The 14,170-nt window shown below is 37.4% G+C and overlaps 2 protein-coding genes and 1 non-coding gene across 6 annotated transcripts in view; 2 read left to right on the forward strand and 1 right to left on the reverse strand.

Moving 5' to 3' along the window:
- Window positions 1-5,217, reverse strand: part of LOC124155832 (N-lysine methyltransferase KMT5A-A) — a 28,843-nt gene extending 23,626 nt beyond the window's left edge. The window contains exons 1-4 of one of the 2 annotated variants that reach the window (XM_046529962.1): window positions 4,856-5,217; window positions 4,527-4,775; window positions 4,272-4,452; window positions 3,908-4,154 (exon numbers count right to left, since the gene is read on the reverse strand). In XM_046529962.1, coding sequence (XP_046385918.1) covers window positions 3,908-4,154; window positions 4,272-4,452; window positions 4,527-4,775; window positions 4,856-4,865 — 687 coding nt within the window. In that variant the 5' untranslated portion in view covers window positions 4,866-5,217. The remainder of the gene's footprint in view (window positions 1-3,907; window positions 4,155-4,271; window positions 4,453-4,526; window positions 4,776-4,855) is intronic. The other variant, XM_046529963.1, reaches the window with a different exon arrangement.
- Window positions 5,218-5,258: 41 nt separating this feature from the next.
- LOC124155831 (protein strawberry notch) overlaps window positions 5,259-14,170 on the forward strand; it is a 64,546-nt gene continuing 55,634 nt past the window's right edge. For all 3 annotated transcript variants that reach the window (XR_006864236.1, XR_006864237.1, XM_046529961.1), the window contains exons 1-3: window positions 5,259-5,373; window positions 6,104-6,218; window positions 6,385-6,462. Coding sequence is in view for 1 of the 3 variants with exons in the window: in XM_046529961.1 (XP_046385917.1) it covers window positions 5,353-5,373; window positions 6,104-6,218; window positions 6,385-6,462 (214 nt within the window). In the remaining 2 variants the exon portion in view is untranslated. The remainder of the gene's footprint in view (window positions 5,374-6,103; window positions 6,219-6,384; window positions 6,463-14,170) is intronic.
- Window positions 11,917-11,989, forward strand: Trnaa-agc. Its single transcript has one exon. It is a non-coding gene; the product is annotated as a tRNA-Ala (tRNA).

Consider the following 14,170-nt stretch of genomic DNA (forward strand, 5'->3'; position numbering starts at 1 on the left):
GAGGTTACCAATGCAAGCATGAGGCACAGAGCTCAGGGAAACATGTCTTAATAATCACCTATTAAAACTGGCTAATGTCGGAAAGTTTTCTTCGTTTGATAAGGTATTAATAAACCTTTTTTAAGCCAAGCGCTACCGTTCAGCAAGGTACTCAGCTATCCGCTAGCATCCTGCGACGTATCAGAGCTAAGCCTCGCCTCAAGGTCATCTCACCGGGCGGGAGGGGGAACCAGAAATACGACGTACGGAGATATTTCCCGACATTCATACTTAAGCGTCGCGTTTTCGCGCGCTTGAAAATTTTCACTTTTCATTTAATCGCGAAAAATAGATGTTGTCATTTAAAAATCTAAAAGCGCGAAATACGTACTCCAGGAGTAATAATCTTTCGATTAAGGCAATAAAAAAATAATAGGAAACCACCCTATTGCTACATAAATGCTGAAAGCCGGGGAGTGAAGATGCATAGGTATGGAAATATAATATTACTGGCTCTTGTAAAATACATATTAAATGTGTTTATGAAATTTAACAATGAAATTCTATTTATTAGAGTCGGACGAGAAGATTACGCTGGCGATGCCATTGGCACAGTCTAAATATATGTTTAGACTGTGCCATTGGTTGCGAGCAAATTATGCACAATCAAAACGAATGTGTCGTTCGAGCTCGTGGGTGCCCCGAGCACAAATAAGACCTACTATGTGGAGGCACAAGTTTTTGAGGAGGACGGTGAGGTGGAAGTTAACAGCCTCTCTTGCAATGATTGCATAGATACATAGGCGGATCCAGGGGGGGGGCACGGGGGCACGTGCCCCCCCCAGACCCTTAAAAATATGCTAGATTTTTAATATGGTCCCATTATCATTTCGTTCGTTTTGTATGACGAAGTATCCTTGTGCCCCCCCCTGAACAAAATCCTGGATACGGCCTTGCTTGTGCCCCTCCCAGAAAGAAATCCTGGATCCGCCCCTGCATAGATAGTTCTGAGAGTAGTTCAAGTATTATGTAAGCAGGGCTGGGTAAAATTGAAATGCGCAATACCTGTGACTTGAGTGTTTGAAATCTAAAACAGTATTTAAAATACTTTTTGAAATAAAAAAAATACATTTGTATGGAAACTAAGAGATCTTAAAAAAATATTTAACCTGTTTTTGCTCGTAAGGATAGTTACAAATAGTACACGAGAAAGGTATGTTATACATGTGTATATATATTATTTTTTAAAGTAAACCTTCTCAAATGTCGCTCTATATGGTTGCATTATTCTCCTTGAGGAATACAATTTTTTCAAAAAGTGTCGGGCAGAGATTCCCTCGAAATGGATAAAGCCAGCAAGTGAAAAATCTTTCCACTGGTGAAGATGAGTAGGTATAGGATTGTGTCAAATATGATAAACATTGCGTTAATATTAGAATTCATTTTCTTCATTCATTCACATTCGTCGGCACTTTCTCATACAAACCAATCTTCGTTCTACGTCTTGGGGGACCGTATGAAAATATTTATTTGTAGCATTTCTAGTCGTATTTCTGCACTTAGGCACAATACAGTGCTCGAAGCTACACTTCGACATATCGAGGAATAACTACGACACGAAAAATACAGTGTAATAACCACAATATCTCCACTGTAAACCTCAATAATGTGCATGATCAAGTTGGTTAAGAACAACACTATTGCATGAGCTGACGTCATTCAAGATGGCGGCGGTGCAAATTACGTTTTTCTTTGATGGCTTGTAAGAGGTATTTTAAATGCTCATAATAAAAAATAGATGACTTTACAGCTATGTTGTTACAACTTTTAGCTTAATAATTACACCAACTTTTCAGAAACGTCTTTACCTAAAAAGGTGTTCAGAGACCTATTGAACACAATTCCTAGAGTCAATAGTAAGAATGAAATGCCTGATTTGATTTCTATATGTATAATTTTGCATTTTTAACACAACTCCTTACATACATTTAAATTATGTTGGATGTTGCTGGACAGGAAGACGTACAGGATTTTAAGCAAACTGACAACTAAGATTTGAATGTTAGAGAGGAACTTCCAGCAGAATGCAGATAGTGAGAAATTCACTCAAGAGGTCTTCCTATTCAAACTGGACAACTGTGATAGGAAAAAATCCTTGTATTGTGGAACTAAAACTTCAAGAATAGAGAACTTTAGAATTTAATGCAATAGAGAAGGCCATTATTGGGTGAAAGATTGCAGAAAATGAATAGCAGATGGAATACCAGCAAAGAAAAGTACTGCAAACGTCGACTTTGCTTCTAGTTTGGAATCAGTGAAGCATTTGCAACAGAAAGACATCTATCAGATTGGTGGATTAAAATGGAGTGACAAAGCATGAATTGAATTTCTGAGCTCAATTAACCAAAATTTCTGGAATTAAAAAACACTAGATCAGTCAAGGCTTCCGGCTGGAAGAATTTGTTAACTAGAAGCTTGTTGCAGCTGGAAAAGAGACCATAAGGATAATGTTTCCAGTGAATCACTAAACTCTGCAGCTAGAATTGAAGGAGATTTAGTATGTTCCACATACATCAATGAATTCATTTTCTGCTCTAGCGGCTCAAGAAAAAAATGATCAAAGTCAGTTCCAAACAATACAAATGAATAGCTGGTTCGAGGTCACAAATCAAACTTGTAGTTAAAGTTAATTCAGTGATGCTAATGAGTATTCATATGGGAATAGAAGTACCACAAGGGCAGACAATTCAAAAAATACCTATGCATGGCCTGGAATGCACATGTGAGGGCATGCGAGAATCATCATAGCATCAGATATATATTTCCTAAGACAAGTGAAGTGCAAATAGCTCTATTTTGTCCTCAAGAGGCCCTTTTCAACGTGCATGTGTAATATCTTCAAAACAGCTAAGATGGATCATTCCATGTCAAATCAACCAATATTTTGACCAAATGACACCCACCGACTCGGATTTTCATGAAACTTGCCATGGTCATACATTCTGGTATAATTAGAAATGGTGTACAATTTTAGCCCCCAAATTTCAATTGCTGATGAAATATGAGCAATTGAAATTTGGGCGTGCCCCTAAAGTGCCGCGACGTGCAACACATGGTGATTTTTATTTTTAACCATAACTCCATTCCTGTGAGATGAAAAGGCATGATTTTTTTCTTAAGATAAGTGATCTATAATGATCCCACGATTATCGTTAAATATTCACTGCATGAAGTAATTTAGCTGCAAAAAAATAAAGTTTACAAAAAAATCTCGCTTGAACCATTTTTCATTGTCAGCATCCACAGGGAAAGGCCATGCGAACACAGACTCATGGTTCTGTTTAAAGTAATCATTAATGTATGAGCAAAGATCCTGATGAAAAAAAATCGTGAGCCCGGCGTTCCTTTCAGTAAAAAAAATACTCATTCATGGTCACGGGAAAAATCTGAGTCTGTGGGTGTCATGGCCTGGTTGATTTGAAATGGAATGACCCAAGAGTTGAAGTGATAACTTTGGTATATAAGATTTTCAGAGGAGATGCATTACTTTTTGCTTTAGGAATTATTGTCAAATGTAAAATGTGTACACAATATTAAATCTTGACTGTACAAGCACAGTTGTCATAGCTCAGTATCTCACAGAAATAAAACAAACCAAGTTTTAACACTTATCCATATTGAGTTGTATGAATCTTCCACAGCAAGATTTGGACCCTAAGATATTTACCCAGCAAATATAATGCTAACGTCTTAATTTGATAGACTTTTAACTCCTTAACTTGGTTGAATTAGTTAGTAGAGAGGAAAAAACTAATCCATGGGGCAATCAGGATTAATACAAAACCCATTTGAAGTTAAGCCGTTAATTCATTTAGATTAAATCAATAGCCTACACCAACTACTAAGTCGCCACATGAATAATACATACAACCTCAATTCCTTCTTCCTTTCCAGACAGCACTGCTTCTTCCAGATCCCTTTGCTGCTCTTCCAAAATGGTGCGTTTGGGTTTGCGTTCACTGCGTCTCACAGGAAAATATTCGGTGAGCTTATGATTGACCGCTGTTGGTGGAGGGAGGGTAGTGTTGCCGACGGATTTTGGAATCGGCACATTGCAGCACACAGGCTTCAGGTTCCCAGCTTGAATCTGATTCTGGGACTGAGACACAATAAGCCTAGAATAAAACCAGGCAAAGTTGACCTTTCGGTATTACAGATTCTCAATCCATGTCACAAAAGACTGATTATTAAACTCAGAATCATTTAGAGATGTCTAACTGCACTGCACCTACCTTCTACGAGACTTGGTAACTTTGTTGTGGATCGCTTTCTTGGGAGAACTTGATATTCGCAGTCGAGAAAGAGCTGTTGATGGTGATAAAGGGCTTCCCACATCATGTAACTGAATTTTATGAGGAGTATTGACCTTACTGAAGGCTGAAATCTCAACAGTTTTTCCCAAGCATGGATCCCCTGTAAAGACGTCACACTCGAAACACATAGTTCGAACCTCATATTTGATAATAAATCTTGTTAGACACACTTACCCTCTAAATCCTCTGATAAAACCTGCGACTCTGAGCTTTCTGATACCTTTTCATTGTTTTCGTCCCCATGTACTTGATGAAAATACTTAGTGATTCTGGCTTCTTTGACAAGAGGGCTTGCATGAGAAAGCTTCCCTTGAAATTCAAGCTTTGAGTCTTTAATTTTCGGAGCGTCCACTAGTATGTCATCTTGACATCCAGTACCGCACTGAAATTCTGGCCTGTTCCGGGCACTGGCTTTTCTCCGACCTGAAAGTAAAAATAATTAAAATAAAACTTCATAACGGCTGTGATGTGAACTGGCATTAACACCGAGCTCAAAATCTTACCTCGAACCATTTTAAATTACTGAGATTTCCAAAGGTGAAAAATAACCATGAGATGGATTTCAAATCCGACCATCAACGATGTGCACAATACAAACGGTGGCAATGAAGAGTAAATGGATTGAGAAATTTTCCCTTTCGAAGATTCCGTTAAAAGATGCCATACAAAAGAAAAGCGTTCGTCTTTTTAAGCCCCTTTTGAAAAGTTGTTTTCATCAAGCTATCGAGATGTACGAGTTACAAGTCAACAATAGACCACGTTTAAAATTTCATATTCGATTTAAATGGGGCAATCATAGTATTCAACAGAAATTCACTTAAAAATCAGCTTATTTAAACACATTTCACTTGTAAGCACACAGGTTGATGCCACTAGTTAGCCAGCGATATACACATGTTTGATTGGTCCGACGAACGCGGGTTATTGTGGGATACAAACCAAGATGGCGGGAGTGTGGGTATTTCGGCTGGTGTAGCAGGAAGCATATCCATACCGAAAAATGCCTCGTCCCAAGAGATCGGTAAGCAGGAGCTGTAGCTTTATTTTGATCGAGAAAATTATTGTTGTGATATCTCCTCAGTGACCGGTTTACGCAATGAAGAGCAATGTGCTCGATGTTATTGACCGTGTACTGAGCTAACCTAATGTAATTTTTACTAACACGCTCCCACTAGTACAAACCGATATTCTGATCATTATGATGAAATAATGCGAATTCATCGCAGAATTCGCTTGAAATCTATTTAATAGGCATTCCTGTTGTCAGTCTCGTACTTTCTTTCTAAGTTTTATGCCTGGCGAGGAAGTCTTCTTACGCGAGTTTTTACATTTCGGCTTTTGCTCGATATACAGAAAATAAAACAATAACATCGGCTTTATAATAAGTATTAAGTGGGGTTAATACGAAGCAAACTAATTTTTATCATACATTTGCCAGTCTTTTTACGTAAACTGTGCAACAACTCTAATTTATGCGAATTAAAAAAGTCAGCAAGTGACAGCTCTGGTGCAAAAAAGTGGAGTTAGTTAAAATAAGCGCCTCAATTAAATAAATACTGTGTGGCATATGTTCGGAAAATGAGTATTTGAGAATCCTAGTCGTGAGAATAGAGTTAATTTGTCATCTACTGCGATCGGAGTAATTTGGCGTCCATGAAAGCCGTGATGAGAGTAATGACCATGCCTAGTAATAGTTGTAATGTGTTTTGTTTGGATGTGGACCTAATATTTGCATTTTCCTCTTGGTTTAGACCACTAAAAAGGTGGGTTACGAGGAAAAGGACGACAGTGACAAAGACGCTAGTTCAGCTGGGTCTGGTAGCGATTTCGACGATGATGAAGATCCCGATAAAATTGAAGTACCTGGTGAGTACTTCATATAATTAGAATTTTTTATCCACATTCTCTCGAGAAAGACATGCTTTCTTGTTAAGATCGTTGTATGTGCAAATACTGCATTTTTAATTAATATTTGGTGTTGTGCTATTGTTTGTATCATTAACTTCCTATTGTATGCATTTAAAATTTTCAGGGGGAGGTAAAGATTTAGCGACTGCAGCTGCACTGAGTAAAACCAAAGATGGGGAAATTAAGAAAGAAGAACCGAGTGGTTAGTATTTCGCATTACATTTTTTACAGATATAGTTATTGGTTGCATAACTACCCAATTTAACATATACGTGCTGCGACAATAATTCAACTCAGGCTTTTATTAAGGAAATATTGTCTTCGTTCTTATGACTTTTTGTTCCGATATTTCCTGGTTTTCCTTTCTCAAAATTATGTAGGATATTTTCTTTAATTTTTATGTTTATTTTGTGATTTATGCTGTGTTTGGCAGCTTCATAGCATCGAAATTTATTATTTTCTTATGTGGGAAGAGTGCCAATAATTGTCTAGTCCTTATCCTTGTCTTCTTTACCTGACATGACTGAGGCTTTGCTTCAGTGTCTTATAATTTCTGGGTGGATGGTTTTTATTTTGTCCAAGTAGGATTACAAGCCAAATATTTTGTCCCTAATTTGTAAGAAATTCTGTATATCATTATCTTGAGTGTTACATTCATAATTGTTTCAATGACTCTCATTTTATTCACAAAGATTCATCCTAAAGTTCAAGGTGATAATCATTGTAAGAAATAATCTGTTCTGTTTGTTAATTAAGTACTTTTCCACAGTTGGCATGTATTCAAATTCAAGTTGATTTATGTATTCAAATCAATTTTTTCCTGTATCTGTGGTGTATAGGACGTATTGAGTAAAAAAGATTCATACTCAGCGTGTTTCATCTCAATACCTGGATCAGACTGCCCACTCCCTGCATAAGTGACTGACAAACTCATTGACTCTAGTGGGATTTTGGTTCTTATATTCATTTATTGAAACAACTGGCACATTATACATATTCTACTATATTCTCTACCCATACAAAAAGTCTACAAACCAAAGGAATATATGTAAAAATAGAATCACTGTGCACTTTCTCTTAATGACAATAACAACCAAAAACAACCTTCACAAAATAAATCAGTGTGTAATACTTCTAAAAATACATTAATTCATGTGACAAAAAATTAATCTATGCCTCACAAGTGTAATTTTTATGCTGTTATCATCTCGAAGAAGTAATCTTCTTTTCCCCTCTTCTCTATCTAATGTTGGATACTTGGATGCTCGAACCTGTATTAAGGCCGTTTTACACGGTACACAGAATTGCGCAATCAAAATTTCGTCGTGTAAAGCGGTGAATTGCTAGGACACATGCGAGATTTCAAAATAGCCCCTGTTCTAATTTCGCTCATGCATTCGCTCAATTCCGCGCCATTTTAGAAATTAATGCAGCTCTAGCCTGCGCCCCGAGTAAAACGGCCTTTACAGAGGATGTGCTATTATGAGAAGTTCTTGGACAATTAGGATATGTCTCGACTGCGGAAGAATTTTTTTTATTTTATCTACTATATGGGGTTTGCTTTTTCCTAGGAATTGCTGTTATAAGTGTTTGATTATTTTCTGGATTTCAAACAACAGAGCAATCTTCTTCTCTACTGAGCGTATTCAACGCCTGCAACTGATCAAAACAATGTTTCCCTATCACTCCAAACTGTATTTGATCCAAATATGTTACTTCGCTTCATTATTTCGATGCAATTCTTTCAATCCATTTGTTAAGTGTTCATTAAACCCTAATTAACAGTGGTGGCAAAGGTTTTAGCACTTTTAATTAACTCCTCTTCATGGTTTTTTTATCTATTTTTAATGAGGATTAAGGAGAGCAAGTCTACATCATAAAGGTCTATTGAATATTGGCATATCTGGTTTTCTCCTGTTGATTCTACAATAGATAAATAATCTACGTAATTAATTCTTCTTATGTATCTGTTTTCATTGGGAGTTTTTATTTATTTTTGTGTTTACAAATTGTAGAATTTGCCTATTTTATATTGTTTGAGAATGATAAGGTGGAAAATGAATGCGTTTTACCATTCAATTTCGGAAAATGTTGGAAGTCACGTGATGTGAATGGTGGATTAGATATTACTCACCATGTGTACTGTGATTCCTAACAACTGTTCAAGATGGCCAATGCATTGGGTTGGTGATATAGATGATATATTAAAACCTCCAAACATATGCTTACGACAATTGTTACAATTAAGTATACATTACCATGCTATGGATCTATATAATAACATCATGCGTATTCGATCCCAAGATTTTTTTTGATAATTCCATAGATGCAAAAAAGTTTTACTTGGATTCTATTATTCTTGGAGTCAGAAGGAGCAACTATGTATTAGCTAAGCTATCTATTATTTTATCCATTGCTGGCCACCATACTTACAAGCGAGCAGTTATCTTTATTATACCCTAATGACTGGTATGTAGTTCTTTAAGTGATTGATGTTTCAATTCCAAAAGAACAACCACCCTGTATCCCTGCATTCATATTCCTTGCTCAATAGTTTGTTCCTCTTTCCTCCTAAAAAAAGGTGCAAATTCATCACTTGTATGTTCATTATCATGCCAATCATGCATTACATAAGAATACAATGTTTTTAATATAAATTTTTGGAGTTTCTTTTTATATACTCAACACTTGCTTGTAAAAGGAATATCTCTTTCATTTATGTATTGTTAACTTGTAACATCATCATTTAACTAGGTCATTATTGTCTATCACCTTTAAAGATAGATAAGACCATCTATCTGCATTCTCATGATTACATAAGAGCTTTTGACTATATGATATCAAAAGCAGAACCGAAAGAAAGAAGGATATTTTTGCAGTGTACTGGTGAAAAACTGGCAATCCCTATTTTGAGTCAAATGTTTTATCAGTAATTTATGATCAGTGATTAATGTTTCCCCATCAGATACTGGTTAATTTTTTCTTTACTCCAAAAATTAGGCTTAGAGCTCCTTTTACCATTTGTGAATAATTATCCTCGGCATGAATAAGAGTGTGAGATGCATATGCAATTGTACATTCAATACCATTTCGTTTCACAATAGCCAATATACTCGTTAGGCCATTTAAACAAGGATCACAGGATAACAATAATGGCAATGTAGGATCAAAATGTGCTATTTCTGGGGCCAATACGAATTTTTCTTTATCATTATAAAAATTTTTCAGGCCCTTCTTATCAAAAATTTATTTAACATCTTATTTTAGCAAGTTATACAAGTTAGGTGTAAAATAGTGGCTAGGTTAGGAATGAATATCTAATAATAATTATTTAATCTAAGAAAGGCTTTTGATTCAGTAACATTGTCAAGTACAGCAGACTTCCGATTATCCAGCAGCGGTCTATCTGGGTTGCGGATTATCCATGCATGATTTTCACTCTCATTCAATTTTTTTCTGCAATCTTTATTTTAAAATAAATACAATCGGATGCAAAATCATCAGAATTGCTGCATTAATGCTAAGATACACCAGGCTTATTGTTTCCGTTAGAATCCCCGTCGTGAAATGGAAGCGATCACGTGCTGGCTGCATTCACAGGAGTACTGTGTTTCTGTTTTCCAAGCTTCACAGTGTGTGACTGTGCTCCGGGATCATGGATACACTACCCGCAGCAGCTGCAACCAGGGCAACTTAAGCGAGATATGACTACGTGGCGTGGTGCCTGACATTGTAGTTTCCAGCGTCGATCAGTGGTTTTCGAAGCATTCGTGCATACCACTTTTCTGTATCTGTGATCGCGTAGCTATATATGTGTGGTTTTCAAAACCGGGCCTCACATGTAGCATTAATAATACTAGTACAGCCATGTTATCGCCACAAAAAAAGATGGCGAACTGGCGAAGAAAGTTCTCATTGAGTCAGGGAAGGGAAGACTCTAACGTAACAGAACAACTGCATAAATAATAATATATCGCATGTTTTACGTAAATTATGAACATTGCAAGACATATAAGTGAAAGTTTGGGTTATAGGTGTTTTCCGATTATTCGTGCTGTCCCTCCCCATAATTAGCCCGGATAATCAGGAGTGTACTGTATCAGTATCTCAGTGACTGCTTTAACACTTTGAGACCAAGCGTCATTAATAGATGACCCGCCAGACTCTGCCCAGATCCGAGCGCCATCAATAGATGACAGCCGGCTACGCAACTAAAAAATTTTTGGATCTGGGCAAAGTTAAAATTTTTTCCTTCGGGCTGAAAGTATTAATTTGATTATCAGGTATGTGGAACCCTTCTTTGTCAATGGGGAAACATTTCAGAAATGTACATTTATCTCAACTCACATTCAACTCCCTTTCTCTTAATAATTTGCTAACTTTCTGTAATATATCTACATATTCTTGATAGCTCCCAGTTATATACATATCATCAAGAAAGACTAAAACTCCAGACAACCTCTGTTGTGTGAGATTAACTTATTGCATGAAAGTATTAAAGCTTGGTCTCTTTGGCATGCACAAGTGCTGTAATAAACTTTACGTTTGAAAACTCCTATGACCATGAAAAGGACACTTACTTTCTTTTTGGTGGCAATGCTATTGTACGTCACGTACAGTTCAAACTTCTCTTTGCAAGAAGCCCTTAGCACTTCTGTCAGAACAAATTCTCCCTTATATCCAAGTATAGCATACTTGGAAATACAGGAGAATTTGTTCCGACAGGAATAGGCATACGGGGAAAGGAGGGGCAGCACAAATAATCCAAACTTTCACTTGAATATCATTTAATTTTCATAATTCAGAGTAATCAAACGATTAAATATTATTTATGCAAATCGTCTTTTACTTAAGATTGCTTTCCGGAATCATTAAGAGCTTTCTTTTCCCAACTGCAACCTTTTTATCGGCGATAGCGTGATTGTACTCGCATTCCTTCTGCTCCATGTCATACCTGGTTTCTGAAAATCACGCATCCATGGCTGCAAGATCACAGATTTGGAAAAGTGGTTTGCACGAATGCTTCAAAACCACTGTACAACATCAGAAACTACACTCAGGCACTACGCTGCGTAGTGACGTCTAGCACAAGTTGTCCGGGTTGTAACTGCTGCGGGATGCGGATCCGTGATCACTGAGTGCGATTGTGCACTGCGATGCTTGGAAAACAGGAACACGGAACTCCTGTGAAGGCAACGGGTGTGCAATCTTGCCATCGTGCAGCAGCGGTTATAGCGAGCGAACTTCAGGATGGGTTTTACCAAACAAGATGTTGATGTAATGTCGTATGTTGATGTAGTTGACGTAGAAAAGTCCACACTGTGGCACATGTGGCAAGGGATGTGCTTACTAAGCCACTGTCGGGGTGAAACACCCTTATTTTGTCACTGGTCTGCGACAACGATTTTTCAAAGTACTGCAGGAACAAGTGACTCTGTACGCAGTCACGCGCACGGGTGCGAAGTTAAATACACCAACGGATGAAGTTTGCCATGAAAAAATATTTGACTTAGCCGGGATTCGTACCTGAATCTCCCGATTGCCGGTCAGGCATGTTAACCAGTTCCAACACCCTCGCAACATGTGCCACAGTGTGGACTTGTGATGTCAACATCTTGTTTGGTAAAACCCATCCCGAAGTTCGCTCTGAGAATGTGGCTTGGTGGTGGAACTGGTCAACACGCCTGACCAGCTATCGGGAGATCCGGGTTCGAATCCTGGCTAGGTCAAACATTTTTTCATGGCAAACTTCATCCGTTGGTGTATTTAACTTTGCACCCGTGCGCGTGACTGCGTACAAAGTCACTTTTTCCTGCAGTGCTTTGAATTTATTCCATTTTACGAAGGGAATTCGAATAGAAATAACAAGTCCGGTGTAGCTTAACATTAAAATGCAAATATCGTGGTGCTTTTGCGTCATTTTTTTATTTTTTTTTTAAGACTGCGAAAAGCATCAAAAAAGTGTAAAACTCATGCACGGGTAATCCGCAACACAGATAAACCCCAGCCGCATAATAGGGAGTCTGCTGTATTGACGTTTCAAAGCACATTTTCTCCTCTCCTTTTACACCACACAGTATGGCAGGTTTTCAATCCTTGTTGCTACGGCTTGTTGTTGCTCCTAAGTGGTGTATGGGAGTTTAGGAGTCAAAATAATACCTATACAATTTGTTTCATCTGATGAGGAGACATTGTGAGACTAATGTTTGGGATCTGAATGCCTATGTTATTTTTTGAAAATACACTGGTAAAGTAGAAAAATTGTATCTCCTTTCTTTCCCATTGGCCCTTGGTTTGAGAGATAATTGTAAGTAAAGATTTGGTGTAGCATTACTCTCCTAAAGTTAGCACGTATCACCAGCAGCTGACGTAATCCGAGTGTGCTGAGGCATGCGGCCTGTGACTGTCACAAGCCAACCCCTTTCATTTAATTCAGTTAGATATGTATTTTTTCTATTTTCATCTTATTTTATGGGGTTTCAATGTACTGCCAAATTAGGAATTGCTATGCAATTCTATTTTACCATCATGCGCTCACATGCTACCCAAGGCATTAGGTTTGGATTTCGAAAATCTGCGAATACTTCCATGAACACCAAGGGCTTCAATTGTTCACTGGACTACCTCAAAACTGCAAAGAATGAACTGAATGTTTGTTCCACTTTAATGGTTGCCCTCGTGAATTTCTTGGAGCTGCCCTGGATTTTTTATTTTTGTTACTTAATTTTCCCTTAAAAGGAGAATATTGTCAGAAATAGATGGATTACATTGGCATAACTCTTTCAAGGATGCAAGGAGGCATGTCGTGAAGGAGTAAGGATGGATGAAAGGATATTCTGTGGTAACATTACGAAAGCACAGTAGTTATTTTCCCACTTCATATTCATTTAATTCAATCATGGTGTGACATTGCAAATCTGTGGGTGGTATTCATGAAAGAAACGTTTAAAACAAATTTTATTTCTGCTCCAAGCATCTTTATTAAAGCCTCCACCAGAAGAAATGCAATACCTTTCACATAAATCGATTGGGAAACACCCTTCACCCACGTTTCAAGGCTGGCTAGGGTTAGTTACTGAATGTGAGGATAGCAATTTGTATCTATTTAGTGGCAAGAAAGAGTTGAGATCATAATTACATGAAGAGGTTGAGGAAGCAATGGCTGGAGCTTAGAGGAACGTATTACCAGGAATGTCATGTTTCATTATACACGTCACCAAATTGGTTTTCATTAGTCACCATTCGAATGTCCATTGAAAACCAAATCATATACTTAAAATTAAAAAATACTTTGGTAACTGACTTAATGAATGGGATTGGGTATGCAACAACAATTCCCTCTATGAACTAATATACCTTTCTTCAAACATTTAATCAATGCATATAACAGTGGCGCAGCGAGGGGGGATTTTGAGGGATAAACCCCCCCCCCCCCCACAGCTCAGAGAAATTTTTAAGTCTAACCTATTTCACTTAATTGGATTAATATTACTTATTGAATAGTGTAAATATTAATAAAATATCCCTCAGAAGGCCGTTAAACTCATCATTTTGTACCATTTATCTGAAAAATTTTCTAAGGGAGGGCCCCCATACCTCCCGCTTACCCTGGTGGGTATTCCACACCCTCATACACCCCAGTGTTAAACACCCCCTAGCCTTAATTCCTAGCTGCACCCCTGGCATATAATTCAGTTATTTGCAATTACACTCCACTGATGAAAATTTAAAATAATTGAACCATAAGAAAACTTGAGGAGGTAAGAAAAATAGTGTTAAGCCTGCATCATATTTTTTTATGCAGGAATCGTAAAATCTTCCCTTCGCCTACAAGAGAGGACACATTTCAATAAAATATGTTGTTCCTTGAGAAAATCATTGTAAATAGTTTCACATGCCCTTCTATTTTC

This window comes from Ischnura elegans, chromosome 3, assembly GCF_921293095.1.
Source record: "Ischnura elegans chromosome 3, ioIscEleg1.1, whole genome shotgun sequence".
NCBI classification, from domain to species: Eukaryota; Metazoa; Arthropoda; class Insecta; order Odonata; family Coenagrionidae; genus Ischnura; species Ischnura elegans.